Raw genomic sequence first — 14,098 nt, 5'->3', positions numbered from 1 at the left:
GAGCCGCTTGAACTGAGGCACTACATGTCAGGACACATTATAGCCACAAAACGGTATTTATTGTTTAAAATTCTTCAAAAATGACAAAATTTGAAAATTGAGACTTTGTTTCATATCAAAAGTAACCTGCTCCGTCTTGTCTGTCGACACACTATCAGTGTCCTCTTTGCTCCGCAATGTGTTTTTCACTGTGTGAGAACATGTGTGGCGTGAGAGCAACATGGCTTGTCAGACATAGCATCAGTAACTAAAGCCTTTGCGAGCGGTCCAGACCGCTTACCAGACCCCATATGAACCTGCTCCTTATGGGCTGTTTAGACGTATTCAAAACAGCTAAAGAGAGTGCAAGGGGAAATCTCATTCTAGCGACAATTTGATTGGACAAAATATGTGTAGTGCAGGATGTCATCAATATTTTTGACTTGCTTTCCCAGAAGAAAGACACTTTTAGCACGAAAGAGAAATTGCAATCGTCTTTTCTTCTCTATTCTGACTTATATCCGAGTGAAATGGCTTCTCAAATGAGAGAAAAATCAGTGTGACTTGACTTTATCCATGAGGAATTGATTGGATTGTTATCGTTTGCTAATTGCTGCGATTTCATGTGAGTGAAAGATTGCTGGAAGCAAGGGAAAGTTAATGATTTTGATTAAAAATGACAAGGACACTTGAATTTTTAACAAACAATGATGTGCATGTATAAATCATTTATAATAAACACTGCAATATTCCATTAAAAAATAAGTACATTTGGATTTGATCTGCTAAAAGTGAAATTTGTCATCATTTAGGAGAACACTAGCATACAGATAGACACAAAGCTCACAGATTAAGTTTAATTTTGATTATATGGGTATTTTAATCAACTTTACATACCTTAAAGGGTTAGTTCACCTAAAAATGATTTTTCTGTCATTAATTACTCACCCTCATGTCATTCCAAACCTTTAAGACCTACGTTCATCTTCGGAACACAAATTAAGATGTTTTTGATGAAATCGAGAGTTTTTTTTATCCCCCACTAGAAAGCAACGTAATTACCACATTCATAATATTAAGGTTGAACCACTGTAGTCACATGTAGACTATTTTAACAATGTTTTTACTAATTTTCTGGACCTTGAATGACAGTAATTATGTTGCTTTCAATGGGAGATAAAAAAACCTCTCGGATTTCATCAAAAATATCTTAATTTGTGTTCCGAAGATGAACGAAGGTATTACAGGTGTGGATTGACATGAGGGTGAGTAATTAATGACAGAAATTTAATTTTTGGGTGAACTAACCCTTTAACAAGCATTCATGTTTCAAGCTTAATAAATATATCATGTTGGCCTCCTTTTCCTATAATGCTAAATCAATACAGGGACACAAGCATTCTGTCAGGCTCTACCCAAACAGCTCCTTCACTTCCAGATCAATTCCCAAATCAATAGATCCATTCTCAAAACAACCATTCATTTAGCCTTAAATGTCTCAGGGGAAGCGGCTTAAATTAAGATTCCTCATGTCAAATAAATTAGTGGACTTATCTGTCCTAAATCATACAGCAGCCGCAAGCAGTCCACCGAGTCTGACATACATGCAAAATGGGCCATTAACATGAACCATTAACGCACATTATAGACCAAAAGCCCTAGAAGTAATCAAGCACTGCAGCATAGTCAGGAAAAATGAAAGCCTCTAGAGGAAATGATGTCGAGAATGGCTAAAGGGACCGTTTTCTGGAAGGCCGGGGCCAAGAGGGCAGCAGTTAGCGCTGTTTCTCTCACTTTTTTTCTGCAAGAGCAGGATTGATGAACGACAGGGAGGTGACAAGTTGAACTCTCTCACTTATCTGCACACGCTCGCTCCTCCACCAACTGGTAAAGAGATTCTTCCGCCCCCTTGTATTCAGCTGTTCCCGCACCAGCCTTCTCATGCTGTGCTTTTTCCCTTCTCTCACCCTGCCTCCTCTACTGCACCCAAAGCATCGATAAAAACAAGATGCATTGTGGGAAATGGTGCACGACACCATTTGATTTTGCCTCATATGAGACGTTACGAATCGAGCCATTAAAAACTCGATTCATGTTGGTTTAAAAGTAAGTTACTTGGTTGCCTTTAAATTTTGAGTTCACTGAAATTAAAAATTTGAGTTAATGCAATGAAAGCGATTGATTTAATCAACAGAAACTCAAAATATTATGTTATCTGAACCACATTAATTATCTTAAGTTGATTTGACAAAATAAAAAATGTTGCGATAACAAATCATGAAAATAATTTTTTACAGTGTGGGTGCCTGGTTTACTCCTGACGACTTCAAACCTGCTCATATGGCAGAGCTCTGCTGCGGTCTGAAATTCCTGTAGTTAAAGTCTTTGTAGATATGGATAGGTTTATATAATCCAAAACGGGGGGTGGGTGGGAAATGCAGATATGCCCAGTCACGTTGCAGCATCAGAGCTGCATAATGCATGGGCAAGTCAGATGCGCCCAGGCTGTGTTAGTAAATGGCGTTTACTGTATATAAATGAGCGGATCCTGCATATTGAGACATTACATTATGCATGAAGAGGTATATGAATTGTGCATGAAAATGATCCCGGGTCCTGGTGTTAAGTGCTTCTGTTTAAACGAAACGGCTGGTTCGCCAAGCTGATTTTAACTGTGCTTGAGGAGAAACAGGTATCAAATGTGCAATTAACATGCTTGTTCACATTCCCGGGTCACATGCCGCCCGAGCGCATGAGGAGAAGAATGTAGATGGAATCCGATGTTTCACAGTGACTGAATGACGTTTCTCTCTGTGCTCCTCCTTTACTCCTGATATCCGATCAGTCCAACAGATCACACCTCTCTCTCCTGTCTGTTCATCTCCTCTTTTGTCCTCTCATGCTTTCATTTATGTGTTCATTTTCTTTCTACTTTTCTCTCATCTCCTTTCATCTGCTTTTCTTCTCTCCTCTCTCATATGTTCCCATCTGTTCATTTCCCCTCCTCTTTTTTTCCATTTCTCCTCTCATTTCTTCATCTCTTCTCCTCCTCACATCTGCTTCTCTTCTGTAATCTGCTTATCTAATCTGAATCTTATTGATTCATCTCCTCTGTTCTCTCCTCTTTTGTCATCTATTCCTCTCCTCTCCTGTTCTTCTTCCTCTCCTCTCACTGTTCATCTCCCCTTATTCTCCTCTCCTCCTTCTATCTCATCTGTTCATCTCCTTTCCTCTCTTCAATTGTTCGACTCCTCTCATCTTCTCTCCTCGCTCATATCCTCCCATCTGTTCCTCTTTTTTCTATTTCTCCTCTTATTTCTTCATCTCTTTTCCTCTCTCCTCTGCATCTGCTCTTCTCCTCTTCACATCTGCTCCTCTTCTGTAATCTGCTTATCTCCTCTCCTCTCCTCTCCTCTCTCATATCATCTCATTGATTCATCTCCTCTGTTCTCTCCTCTTTTATCATCTCTTCACCTCCTCTCCTGTTCATCTCCCCTTTTCTCCTTTCATCTGCTCCTTCTATCTCATCTGTTCATCTCATTTCCTCCCTTCATTTGTTTGACTCCTTGCATCTTTCTTCTTCTCTCCTCGCTCATATTCTCCCATCTGTTCATTTCACCTCCTCTTTTTTCCATTTCTCCTCTCATTTCTTCATCTCTTTTCCTCTCTCCTCACATCTGCTCCTCTTCTGTAATCTGCTTATCTCCTCTCCTCTCTCATATCATCTCATTGATTCATCTCCTCTGTTCTCTCCTCCTTTGTCATCTATTCACCTCCTCTCCTCTGTTCTTCTTCCTCTCCTCTCACTGTTCATCTCCACTTTTTCTCCTCTCATCTGCTCCTTCTTTCTAATCTGTTCAACTCCTTTCTTCCCTTCATTTGTTTGACTCCTCTCTTTCTTCTCTCCTCACTCATATCCTCCCATCTGTTCATTTTCCCTCCTCTTTTTTCCATTTCTCCTCTCATTTCCTCATCTCTATTCCTCTCTCCTCCTCATCTGCTCTTCTCCTCCTCACATCTGCTCCTCTTCTGAAATCTGCTTCTCATCTCATTGATTCATCTCCTCTGTTCTCTCCTCTTTTGTAGTCTATTCACCTCATCTCCTCTCCTCTGTTCTTCTTCCTCTTCTCTCAATGTTCATCTCCCCTTTTTCTCCTTTGTCTGCTCTTCTCCTCCTCACATCTTCTCCTCTTCTATAATCTGCTTATCTCCTCTCCTTTCCTGTCCTCTCTATCATCTCATTGATTCCATCTCCTCTGTTCTCTCCTCCTTTGTCATCTATTCACCTCCTCTCCTCTCACTGTTCATCTCCCCCTTTTCTCCTCTTCATCTGCTCTTCTCCTCCTCACATCTCCTCTCCTCTCATATCATCATTTCATTGATTCATCTCCTCTGTTCTCTCCTCTTTTGTAGTCTATTCACCTCATCTCCTCTGTTCTTCTTCCTCTTCTCTCAATGTTCATCTCCCCCTTTTCTCCTCTTCATCTGCTCTTCTATAATCTGCCTATCTCCTCCTTTCCTCTCCTCTCTCATATCATCTCATTGAATTATCTCCTCTGTTCTCTCCTCCTTTGAAATCTATTCACCTCCTCTCCTCTCACTGTTAATCTCCCTTTTCTCCTCTCATCTGCTCCTTCTATCTCATCTGTTCATCTCCTTTCCTCCCTTCATTTGTTTGACTCCTCTCATCTTTCTTCTTCTCCTCACTCATATCCTCCCATGAGTTCATTTCCCCTCCTCTTTTTTCCATTTCTCTTCTTATTTCTTTATCTCTTTTCCTCTCTCCTCTTCATCTACTCTTCTCCTCCTCACATCTGTTCCTCTTCTGTAATCTGCTGATCTATTATCTCATTGATTCATCTCCTCTGTTCTCTCCTCTTTTGTAATCTATTCACCTCCTCTCCTCTCCTCTGTTCTTCTTCCTCTTCTCACTGTTCATCTCCCCTTTTTCTCCTCTTCATCTGCTCTTCTCTTCCTCACATCTCCTCTTCTTTCCTCTCCTCTCTCATATCATCATCTCATTGATTCATCTCCTCTGTTCTCTCCTCTTTTGTAATCTATTCACCTCCTCTCCTGTTCTTCTTCCTTCTCTCACTGTTCATCTCCCTTTTCTCCTCTTCATCTGCTCTTCACTTCCTCACATCTCCTCTTCTTTCCTCTCTCTCATGTCATCATCTCATTGATTCATCTCCTCTGTTCTCTCCTCTTTTGTAATCTATTCACCTCCTCTCCTCTCACTGTTCATCTCCCCTTTTTCTCCTCTCATCTGCTCCTTCTATGTCATCTGTTCATCTCATTTCCTCCCTTCATTTGTTTGACTCCTCTCATCTTTCTTCCTCTCTCCTCACTCACGTGCTCCAATCTGTTCACTTCCCTTCCTCTTTTCTCTCCATCTCTCCTCTCATTTCTTCAACTCGTTTCCTCTCTCTTCTTCATCTGCTCTTCTCCTCACATCTTGTCCTCTTCTGTAATCAGCTTATCTCCTCTCCTTTCCTCTCCTCTCATATCATCATCTCATTGATTCATCTCCTGTTCTCTCTTTTGTCATCTATTCATCCTGTTCTTTCTTCTCTCCTCTGTTCATCTCCCCCTTTTCTCCTCTCATCTGCTCCTTCTATCTCATCTGTTCATCTCCTTTCCTCCCTTCATTTGTTTGACTCCTCTCATCTTTCTTCTTCTCTCCTCGCTCATATCCTCCCATCTGTTCATCTCCCTTCCTCTTTTCTCTCCCTCTCTCCTCTCATTTCTTCATATCCTTTTCTCTCCTCCTCTACTGTAATCTGCTTATCTCATTTCCCTTCCTTCTCCCCTCTCAAATCATCATCTCATACGTTCATCGCCTTCCTCTCCTTTCTTTTCATTTTGTAACCCATCCTTTCCTCTCCTGGAGAAGAACAGGATCACATCTATTCATCCCCCCTCCTTTCACCTCCACGTACCTCTATTCATCTCCTCTACTTTGTTCCTCTCTCTCCTCACACTGTTCATGTCCTCTTTTTTCCTTTCATCTGCTCCTTGTGTCTCATCTGTTCATCTCCATTCCTCCTTTCATTTGTTTGATTCCTCTCATCTTTCTCCTTTCATCCACTCCTATTTCTCCTCTCATATCCTCTCATCTGTTCATTTCCTCTACTCTTTTATCTCCTTCTGTCATTTCTTCATCTCCTGTTTATTTTATCTGCCTTTTCTCCTCTCTTCTGTTCATCTTATTCTCCCATCTGTTCACCTCATATACTTTCCTCTTGTCCTCATCTTTTCACTGTAAAAATTATTTTCATGATTTGTTATCACAACATTTTTTCTTGTGTCAAATCAACTTATAATTAACGTGATTCAGAGAACATAATATTTAGAGTTTCTGTTGATTAAATCAGTCACCTTCATTGTATTAACTCAAATTTTTAATTTCAATGAACTCAAAATTAGGTAACTTACTTTAAGTTAAACCAACAATTCTTTCATACAGTGCCTATTCACTCTCATCTTCTCCTCTTATACTCCCATCTGTCCTCTTTTCTCTCCTTTTCTCATTTTATCTCTTCTTTCTTCTTTCATTTTCTTCTCATCCTCCCATCTGTTAATTCCCTTCTCCACTCCTTATTGCTCTTTTCCTCCTTCCCTCGCTCCTCTCATTTGCTCCTCTCCAGTCATCTGCCTATCTCCTCTCCCTTCCATCATATCATGTTCATCTCCTTTTTCTCCCTCCTTCCATTTTTAACCTTCTCTCCTCTCCCAGAATCTCTTTGATGTATCCCGTCCCCTCTCATCTGTTCATCTCCTCCCTTTCTCATATACTCTCTTTAGGTTTCTCTTTTCACCTCCTCTCACCTCTTATTCTTATTCTCCCACCTTTTAATCTCCCCTCCTTGTTTCTCCTCTCTGCTCATCAATTCATCTCATCCACCTCATTTATTCATCTCTTCTCCTTTCTCATTTTCTCACATCTATGCAGCCCCTCTCCTCTCTTCATCTCCTCTCCTCTTTCCCTCATCTGCTACTCCTATTCTCTCACCTGTTCAACTCCTCCTTTCTCTCATCTTCATCTCCTTTCCTCTCTCCTCTCCTCTGTTGATCTCTTCTTCACCGTACCTCATTCTTCATCCTTTCTTCTTCCTTCTCAAATCATCATCTCACATGTTCATCTCTTTTTCTCTCCACTACTTTCAACTTTTCACCTCCTCTCCTGGAGAGGAACAATTCATCTTCTCCCCTCCCATCTTTTCATCTCTCTCCTCTGCTGTCACCCACTCTCCATCTCCTCTCCTCTGTTCTTCTTCCTCTCTTCTCTCTCGCTCATCTGTTCCTCTTATTCTCCCATCTGTTCATCTCCTCTCCTCATCTCCCATTTCTCCCCACCTCTCTTCTCGTCTGTTCTTCTCTTCTCGTATCTGCTCCTCTTATTCTCCCATATGTTCATCTCTTCTTCTGTTTCATCCACTCTTCTCATCTTTTCATCTTCTATTCATATCCTCTCCTCTCCTCTTCTCCTCATCCTCTCCTCTCCATTATGTAAGCTGGACTTAATGAGCGAGCAGCAAGCAGCACAAATCATTCTCAGCATAAATGAATGGGCCTGAACCACCGCTCTCTCTCTCTCTGTGTGTGTGTGTGTGTGTATCTGTGTGATTGTGTAAGCAGTCTTGATTAACAATAGCATGAGGTGATGGCCATACAGCTGGGTGAAGGTAGTGACAAACAGCAGCAGATATGTCTTTGTTTGCCATTATGTTGCATCACAAAGGAAGCGGATCTACTGACAATGATGGGTCCTCGTGTACACTGTGCCTCCTGCATATTTCATATCCCTTTGATATTAATAATAGACAATCGGCAGGCATAAACTTCACTTGGCCTAATTTTGGCTGATCTGGGCAAATATTCTGAGCTTAGGGACAGACATCACACAATCAAGCACACACACACATACACACACACACACACACAGTAAACTGTAAATGGTGATAATTGTAAGTATCTCTCTTCATGTGTGGCAGTGACTGTGCAGTGCTGAGTGTGGAGGGGGGAGATGCTTATTCTCACATCACCCACTGCAAGCACACAGGGTGCAAGCAGAACTGGATGATGGGAAGAGATTTAGAGAAAAAGAGAGAGAGAGAGAATATTGAGCTGTTAGATGCAGATGACTCAGAGGTGTAGGTGTGTTCTGCAGCAGAGAACCACTCTCTCTCTCTCTCTCTCTTTATCTCTCTCACTCTCGCTCTGTAGGTCGCTCTGATCAACTGATGGATTTTAACAGCTGCACTGTACCAGACAAATCTAAGTGCACCGTGGAATTGAACTCTTCCTGTGAGACTGCGACTGAACCGGAGTGAACTCAAATGCTTTGTGCCTTTAAACACAGCAGTGAGCGACTCCTGATGCACCGAAGCTTGTGACCGTGTGACTTTTTCAGCTGCCAAAAACAGCCTTTGGTGCAGTGATTTTAACACAAGTTGTTTCAATTTTGCAGCCCTCCCACATTGTAAAACAATCACTTTTTTATTTAATTAGTAATTCAAGATATATTCTTCGAAACAAAACATTAGTAACTTTAAAATGTTGCTTCTCAAGCAGGCTAAATGTATCTTTTTTAAAGGACTTTTATATCCTTACACTAGAAAACAAAACAAAAATACTAGGGGTGTAACAATATATCGTGTCACAATATATCGCAATATATAAATGCAACAATATCGTATCGTGGATAGTGACAATATTGTGCATAGTTCAACCAAAAGGAAAATTACTGTGTGAGAAAAAAAGTAGTAGTTTACAGAGTGCAGTTTACAGAGTTTTAGTGTCAGTACTACATTAAACTACTATATACATAATATATATATGTATATATATATATAATGTATAAAAATGTTATCAGTAAAGAGTGGCCTACATTATTTTAAATATATCTAGTCAGTGACAGAGTGAAACACATTAATCTAAAATAAATCTGTGTTTCAGCATTAGAATCATGAATATTTTTATTCTGGTGTCACCATTGTCCTGTGCATTGGGTTACCAGCACCAAGTCCAAACCTATTCATTTCCACTCCCAATGTGATACCAAATTTAGCATTTTAAACAACAGTACATTATTTGTTATCCTTTTACCATATGTCTTGGAGTATCGGAATAATATCGTATCGTGAGTTCAGTATCGTGATATGTATCAAATCGTGACATGAGGGTATTGTTACACCCCTAAAAAATACTGATTAAGAAAATAGTAATAGCAATGTCGTTCCTAGCAGACATTGACAATTAAATAAACAACAACAACAAAAGGCACTAAACCAGCATTAAAAATACTGTAATTTTGCCAGTGTGAAAGAGATGTACCATTTGGGAGAGCAGAATCACATTACAAAGAAAAATTAATCAAGCTATGTCCATTATCTCTGCGTATTTTTATTTATTTATTTATTTTTTTGGTGCAGTTACACAAGGACCTGTTTCTTTCAGGAGTAAGCGGCTCATACGCGAATGAGACAGCGGAAATCACGGCCAGCTGGTGTGCTGACACACTCCTGCAGATGGACGCGGGTATCAAGTACTCAACTCTATTGATTATCCAAAGACACTGATAAAAGTGAAAAAGCGCTTCACATTAAGAGACGCACTGCTCAGACGAGCCACTGAATAGATAAAGACATGCTTTATGTGGTACGTACATTACCCTAGTTTTATATTAAAACTACTTTTCCTCTGTTCTCATTTCATAGTTGATGTGATGGCAGGTAAGGAGGGAATTAAAATACCTGAGAAATGCACACATGTACACATTCGCAAGTATAAAAGAGATCAAACTTTAAAGTGACAGCTACCTTCACAGGTAAACTTCATACGAAAACGCTTGTTCGCTTTGCCGCCATTTGTTTTTTTCGCTCTTGTTCATTCTTTGAACTGCCAGTTGGGTGCTTTGGAGTTTATTTTTGTATTTGAGGTCAGGATTGTGCATTCTCTCTCAAACTCTCGCTGTCTCGCTGCTCTTTAGTCCTGTTTACTGATGGTATCAAAGCAGGTTGTCACTGATATACAGTTAACACATGCAGACGGCGTCAGATAACAAACTGCATTATGTACACACACAGATGCTAATGTACAGACGCTCTTTATCGACTAATGTCTGAAAATATATCCACCCTTCTGCAAAACACGGCACACATAGTCACTTAAATACAAGTCAAATGAAACCATCCTCTTTAGCACTTTGTAAATATTTCCCTTCATATTGTACGTGAGGTGAATCTGCCAAAAAGAACTAGGAAGTACCTGTGACAGGTGCCTCTATGTCCAGCATGGTCTTCTCCTGGCGTAAGATAGAGGCTCCTTCGTTTATGATTCGGAGGGCCACGGTTTCTTCCACTCTGCCTTCTTTAGTGAGGTGGGCTTTCAGTAGATCCACCCTTGGTTTCCCCTCACAGTCAAACACCTCCTTCATGGTGAGGCGGTGACTCAGGGGGAAGGGAACGGCTGTGGTGGAGCACAAAACAAAAAGAATACATCAGAATTTGAATGTTATAGTTACTTTTCATGAATAAGTTATGTTGCACAAAAGCATAACTGAATGGTCAATTTCAACTTTTCACTGAGGATATATTTTGTAACTAACAACATCTGGCTATAATTTAAATACTTTCTGAGACCACACTAACTGTTTATAGAATGTTCAAGGATTTGTTTCTTAAATCAAAATGGCTGCCCAAAATATCAGTGGTGTGCAAAACTACATTATTCTTAAAAAGCTTGAGGTTGGTATTTTTTAAATAAGTCTCTTATGCTCATCAAGGATGCATTTATCTGATACAGTAAAAAAAAAAAAAAAAAACATTTTTCATAATAAAAAATGTCATAATAAACATCTTAATACATTTTCAAATGTAATTTATTCCTGTGATGATTAAGCTGAATTTTCAGCAACCTTTACTCCAGTCTTCAGCAGTGCTAAATTATCATTGAGATCCGAATATAGTTTAATATATATTTTTTATTAGTTTTTATTTTTATATTTTCCATATTTATAATGCCCCTATAATGCCCCTTTTACAAGATGTAATATGCGTCTCTGGTGCCCCCAGTATGTGTCTGTGAAGTTTCAGCTCAAAATACCCCACAGATCATTTATTATAGCTTGTCAAATTTGCCCCTATTAGGGTGCAAGCAAAAACATGCTGTTTTTGTGTGTGTTCCTTTAAATGCAAATGAGCTGCTGCTCCCGGCCGCTTTCCAGAAGAGGGCGGAGCTTTAACAGCTCGCGTTTTGGTTGCCCAACAACAACAAAGCTGGAGAATCTCACGCAGCCAAAATAACGATTGTCAGTAACTGTGTTCAGCCTTACATTGTTCAAACCGGAGTCGGACACTGATGGAGAGACTCAGGAAGAAGTTACAACATTTAGAATGCAACTGAACGTTTCTGAACGGTTAGTGGATAAATTTATGTAGTTGCCATGGAGTTGATTGAACTCATCGACTAGCAAGTGCCGTCATGTTAATCTTTTGTGCAAATCCAGCGTTGAATTGACCCTCGTTTGTGAAGCAGTCCGGTGTAAAATGACCGCATGGTAACAACACTTTACTACAACAACTCTTCCTCTTCTCTAAAGCAGCCCAACATGTCCTCACCCCTTTGTTGCTTGTTCTCGCAGGCAGGGTTTATGTAAATTTTAGGGTTAGTGATCTCACCAACCCAGGAAGAAGCTCGTTGTAGTCCCTACCAGCTGTTTGTTGTAGTCCTTAAAAAGTGATTTCTGTAAAAGAAAATATCTCCCTTTGCACTGAACTTTGAGCATCGTAACTTTGCAGATGTTGTTTGTGCTCAAACAGCAACATTACACACTAACTAAAGTGAAAAAAGTGAAATCATAATCGACCACCCCTTTAAATATTTAGTGATTTTGTTCTGTTTTTGTCATTTTTTTTTTTTTTTTTTTTTTTTTTAAATATGTCTATGTAGTTTTCATTAATTTTACATCAGGTTAAACTAAATTAAAATGAGAAAATGCAAACTAGCTGAAACAAAATATATATAAAAAATATTTTAGTTAACGTATATGTTATTTCAAGTAACGAAAATGTTTATGGTTTTAATGAACTATAATGACCCTGGTCTTCAGTATATCATGATTCTTCAGAAATCATTCTAATATGTTGATTTGGTGCTCAAGAAACATTTTTTTGTTATTATCAATGTTGAAAACAGTTGTACTTCTTCATGTTTTTGTGGAAACCGTAACACATTTTTTTTTCAGGATTTTTTGATGAATATAAAGTTCAAAAGAACAGAATTAATTTGATATAGAAATATTTTGTAACTATAAAATTCTTTACTGTCATTATTGATCAATTTAATGAATCCTTGCTAAATATAAGTATTAATTAAAAAAAACTGACCTTACTTTTAAACAGTAATGTACATATTTTCCAAAGGCAACTAGTTAGTGTCTTGCCTAAAGGGCTATTTGACCCCAAAAAGATGTGTTTCTTAGAGGATGTTCAGCAACAGCTGGATGGAGTTCAATTTTATCACGCTAAGTTAACATGCTAAATAACGCACCACCACTAAAAAAACAAAATCAAAAAGTAATTGACCTCACTTATTATTTAGATAAGTGACCACTGTGACCCATTCATAGAACATAAATTGCTCTCTATCAACTCCTTTAACCTTGGCAGCCTTGCATCATCATTTGTCCGTTGAGCTTACTTACAGCAATGCAAAATTGGCCTTATATCACAAAAAAAAAAAAAAAAAGCCGGAGCTGCTGTGAGTTAGTTGACTGACAAGCTGCTTATTAAAGCTTCCAAAGAGCTGGATGTGAATAATTGATAAAGGTGCAGCGAGAACGATGTACCGATCCTCAGCTGCGTGAAAATTCAATTTATAAATTAGACAAAGAAAACAATATCTGCACCAAAAATTGGGGCAAATGCAGTTTCTTTCCGTTATGACTCACTAATGTGTACACTGATAATGTGGGACTTGGCTTCAACAAAACATTGGCATGGTGAATTATTTACGTGTGTGTGCTAGCGAAGATTCGCCCCGCACTGTACAGAAATAATTACTGAGTGCAGTTACAGTGCCATTGAGAAGAAAGGCTAAACATTGTTCGGATACGTGATGACATAGTCTCTCAGAGCAGGATTTCAGAATAAGACTTCTGAGATATGGGCAATTCAGTGAGCAAAACATGCATTTTGTATTGCTGAGTAGAGGCTAGCAACAACATACACAGCTCAGAGAGAGAGAGAAATACAGTAGGGGAACTGGGGAGGGAAGCTCAGGGCAGAGACTCAACGTGATCAACACAAAGCTAAATAATTCATGTTTGACTTGAGGGGGAAAAAGAGAAATCTCATGTTCCTGCTGCTGGGATAATGAGACTAGGCCTAGCATAGGATTTTAACAGCGGTAAGGAAAAAGCCCATTCGAAAAAGTGTGTGTGGGTGCGTTTGTGTTACTTCTGCATATTTGCACATGTTTGGTTTCCTTGGTATGTTAACAAATCTTAATACACGGTCGAAATATAGACACATTTTTGAGGAGAAAAAGGTTCATTATCTATGATCAATAGTATAGCGATGTGATAATCATGCCAAGGCTCACACACAGGAGTCACTTTCAAAAACCAATCAGCTTTCTATTGGTCAGTGTGATGAATCTGTGTAACCAACTAGAACCTGAAGTACATCTACAGTTTTTCAATGCAACTCAATAAAATTGAAATGGCACGGAAATTGTTTAAATGATTTTCAAACATTTGTAATAGTAATGTTTCTGTTTACATTTCAGTTTTGACTTGGAAATGAACAAACACTTCAACTCCAGATCAATACCTCACATTGGCATTATCAAAGCAGTGAATGATTATGTTAAATTATTTCTACATGAGGTAATTAATATTCATGAGTCAAGCCACCACCATTTCATGAAATCTCAAATGGCACAAATCTATGTAAAGACTTTTCTATCTCAGCAAAAACCAAGAGACACTGCTGAGATCTCTTCTGAAACATCCACAGGTGAGATTACTATGGCCTTTTTCTCTATAAAAGGCTGAGAAGCAGGAAAAATATCAATTTTCTGTTGCTTTGTTTAAAAAAAAGAAACAGATCTTTAA

At 39.0% G+C, this 14,098-nt stretch overlaps 1 protein-coding gene across 3 annotated transcripts in view; it reads right to left on the bottom strand.

The window, feature by feature from the left end:
- ppp3ca (protein phosphatase 3, catalytic subunit, alpha isozyme) overlaps positions 1–14,098 on the bottom strand; it is a 71,743-nt gene that overhangs the window by 35,695 nt on the left and 21,950 nt on the right. For all 3 annotated transcript variants that reach the window (XM_051878305.1, XM_051878307.1, XM_051878306.1), the window contains exon 2: positions 10,249–10,449. In XM_051878305.1, coding sequence (XP_051734265.1) covers positions 10,249–10,449 — 201 coding nt within the window. The remainder of the gene's footprint in view (positions 1–10,248; positions 10,450–14,098) is intronic.

This window comes from Ctenopharyngodon idella, chromosome 21 (genome assembly GCF_019924925.1).
Source record: "Ctenopharyngodon idella isolate HZGC_01 chromosome 21, HZGC01, whole genome shotgun sequence".
Taxonomy (NCBI): Eukaryota; Metazoa; Chordata; class Actinopteri; order Cypriniformes; family Xenocyprididae; genus Ctenopharyngodon; species Ctenopharyngodon idella.
The sequence above is the reverse complement of the archived record's forward strand: the minus strand, read 5'-3'. Positions and strand labels throughout refer to the sequence as shown.